Source organism: Cajanus cajan, chromosome 7 (genome assembly GCF_000230855.2).
Source record: "Cajanus cajan strain Asha chromosome 7, NIPB_CcT2T_4, whole genome shotgun sequence".
NCBI lineage: Eukaryota > Viridiplantae > Streptophyta > Magnoliopsida > Fabales > Fabaceae > Cajanus > Cajanus cajan.
This window is the reverse complement of record NC_138523.1, coordinates 15,411,146-15,413,687: the sequence shown is the minus strand read 5'-3', so window position 1 is coordinate 15,413,687 and position 2,542 is coordinate 15,411,146. Positions and strand designations below refer to the sequence as shown.

Genomic DNA, 2,542 nt, shown 5'->3' with positions numbered 1-2,542 from the left:
CTAAATTTAATATTAAAAAATTTATAAATATTTTAGTTATAATTTTTATTATCTTTTGATTCAATATTGAATTTCTTTTGATTATGAAAGATAGTAAATAAAATCTAAAATCTGTATGAGTTTGTTTGATAAAAATGTTTAATTAATTTTCTACGGAATATTATCTACAGAAATTTTCGTAGATAACTTATCTACGGATATTTCCGTAGATAACTTATCTACATATATTTCCCTCCCAAGCGCGCCCCAACCATTTGATTTTCTCTATTAGACTCTGAAGCGTGTCCGTGACGGACAAAAAAATTAGGGCACTTAAGGTTTTTCTGTTTCATTTTCTCTCCGCTGCCGCACTTAAGGTTCCTCCATTTCATTTTCTCTATTCTCTCTGCTGCCGCACTTAAGGTTCCTAGGCAACGCTTCCGCTTGGGCCGCTGCACCAGCCGTTGTCCCCTTTTGTCTCCCTAGATTTGAAGGCATTCTCCGTCGAGCTTGCCCTCTCCTTCATCCTCCTCTCGTCACTACTTCTTGTCGCAGCAAACTTCTCGGAGTTGATGTCGTGCAAGGAGTCAAAGCAAAAAAAGTGTGAGTTGGGTGTTGAGAAAGAGGGAAAGCTTTGATTTTTTCTGTTAGGCTAATTTTATGTACATTTAAAAACTTTTCTTTTACTTTTTTGTTTGTTATTGTTAATGTTCTTACTATTATTGTTGTGCAGATGGTACATAACCTTTGAGATCTTGTCACTCAAATGTTCCTGCACTTCGTCACTCTCCGCCAGGTACTCTATTTCGCAACTCTTATTCTCTAGTCTAGGGTTTATGACTCTCTTCGTTTGTTTTCAGGCGAATCGCAATATCTTGCTTGAGGAAGACAGAGTGAAAACCGAAACGGAGCGTGCCAAGGCTCCCATGGATTTCACATCGCTGCAGCTTCACAACCTTATGTACGAGAAAAGCCACTACGTGAAGGCAATCAAGGCTTGCAAAGACTTCAAGTCCAAATATCCCGACATTGACCTCGTTCCCGTGGAGGAGTTTTTCCGCGACGCTCCACAGGATATCAAGGACTCCGTTTTGTCAAGTGACGCTGCGCACAATCTCATGCTCAGGAGGCTCAATTTTGAGTTATTCAAGGTGACTCTGCGATACTCTGTTGCGAAAATCCTAACCTAGCGAGTGTGCTTCACAATTTGCAATTAGGTGGATTGAACAAATGAAATTGATGGAAGTGACATAAGTGTGCATTATAATTATATGTTTTTATTGTAGTGGATTCAATTGCATTAGTTTATTTAGCGTGCCTCTGTCCTCAATATAAATTTTGTATTGATAAGCTAGAAGCAAGGTTTTAAATTGCAGTCATAATTTTGTGTCTATCTTGTATTCTTTTCTGACTTGTATGAATAAATTTACAGAGCATGTCTTTTGACATTTTTGATACTATATGTAAGACTGCTGATCATATTAAATGGGTTGGTTCTTTTTACACAAAGCAAGACTTCATAGATGTTGTAGAGTTATCTATTTTGGTTTGTTTGACTAATAATATTATTCATGTAGATCTTTGATCCAATTGGTATGATCGTAAATTACTTTTAACTGCTAATTATTATTATTTAGCACTAAATTTATTCTTAAAGCAGTAACTAAGACTGTGAAGTAAAAGCATAAAGCTATGCTTTTAGTCTTGTTGATACTAAAATTAGCAATAAGAAGATATAAAGTGAACTTACTAATTTTTCCCTACTTTTTTGTCAGCATTTGCTTCTTTTTTCTCTGATTTTTGTTTCATAAATCTTTTTTATCTAAACATCATAGTATCAGCAAGATGCCTTTTGAAATATTCAATCAGCAAAATCTTTGTTTGATTGCTAGTTTTAATTTGTCAGGAGGACACAACAGACCCTTTTGGTTGGTGGATAAAATCAAGAATGCTTAAAAATGACTTACTGGCTTGTGGGAGCATTGCTATTTATTTCTACTGGCTTCACAATTTGCAAACTGATTTCAATATTCAAGTATTTGATTTTTTTTGTTCTTTCCGTTTCTTTTCTCATTTGCCTTGATAATTGGATAGGGGATGGGGTGAATAATTGAATATCTGGAGTTTATTTATTTAGTGTTAGGTTAGCTTTTACATAACTTTACCTTATTTTAGTGTTCTATTGTAATAACTGCAAGGGGAACTCTGGGAAGATATTTTGTTATAATTGCTGTTATAGATCAATTTTCTATTCCTTTTCATTCTAAATCCTTCAATATATAGGAGTCCTTTTTCCACGGAGCAGAGCCATCCTTGTGTTTCATTTCTAATTTCCAATGAAAATGAATAATAAAAGTTAATACAGAAAAAAAAAAAACCAAAAGTTTTAATCTAAGTAAACCCACTAGACTAGTAGGAAAGGAGAAAGTGGTTCACTCAATAGATAAACTAAGGGAATTTTGTTGTCATTTCACATAAATATTTAAAATTTTAGTTTTTCTTTTTTAAAACATAATTCCTAGATCCGTCCCTTGATATATTGAGTACATCTTTCTTTGGCAAT

The 2,542-nt window shown here is 34.1% G+C and overlaps 1 protein-coding gene across 2 annotated transcripts; it reads left to right on the top strand.

Annotated features, from left to right (window-relative positions):
* The first annotated feature begins 256 nt into the window (after positions 1-256).
* LOC109794670 (THO complex subunit 5A) lies at positions 257-2,240 on the top strand. Of its 2 annotated transcripts, none has more exons than XM_083061193.1 (4): positions 257-582; positions 713-775; positions 840-1,130; positions 1,886-2,240. In XM_083061193.1, the coding sequence occupies exons 2-4, from the start codon at positions 746-748 to the stop codon at positions 2,060-2,062; spliced, it is 498 nt and encodes a 165-aa protein (XP_082917319.1). In that variant the 5' UTR covers positions 257-582; positions 713-745; the 3' UTR covers positions 2,063-2,240. The 2 variants fall into 2 exon arrangements, with proteins under 2 accessions (XP_082917319.1, XP_082917320.1); XM_083061194.1 differs by having other exon boundaries at positions 259-582; positions 1,872-2,240.
* Positions 2,241-2,542: the final 302 nt, after the last annotated feature.

Coding starts and splice junctions, on each gene's coding strand:
- LOC109794670 (XM_083061193.1), top strand. CDS start 746: ATGTTCCTGCACTTCGTCACTCTCCGCCAG. Junction 776..839: donor ACTTCGTCACTCTCCGCCAG/GTACTCTATTTC, acceptor GTTTGTTTTCAG/GCGAATCGCAATATCTTGCT. Junction 1,131..1,885: donor TCAATTTTGAGTTATTCAAG/GTGACTCTGCGA, acceptor TTAATTTGTCAG/GAGGACACAACAGACCCTTT.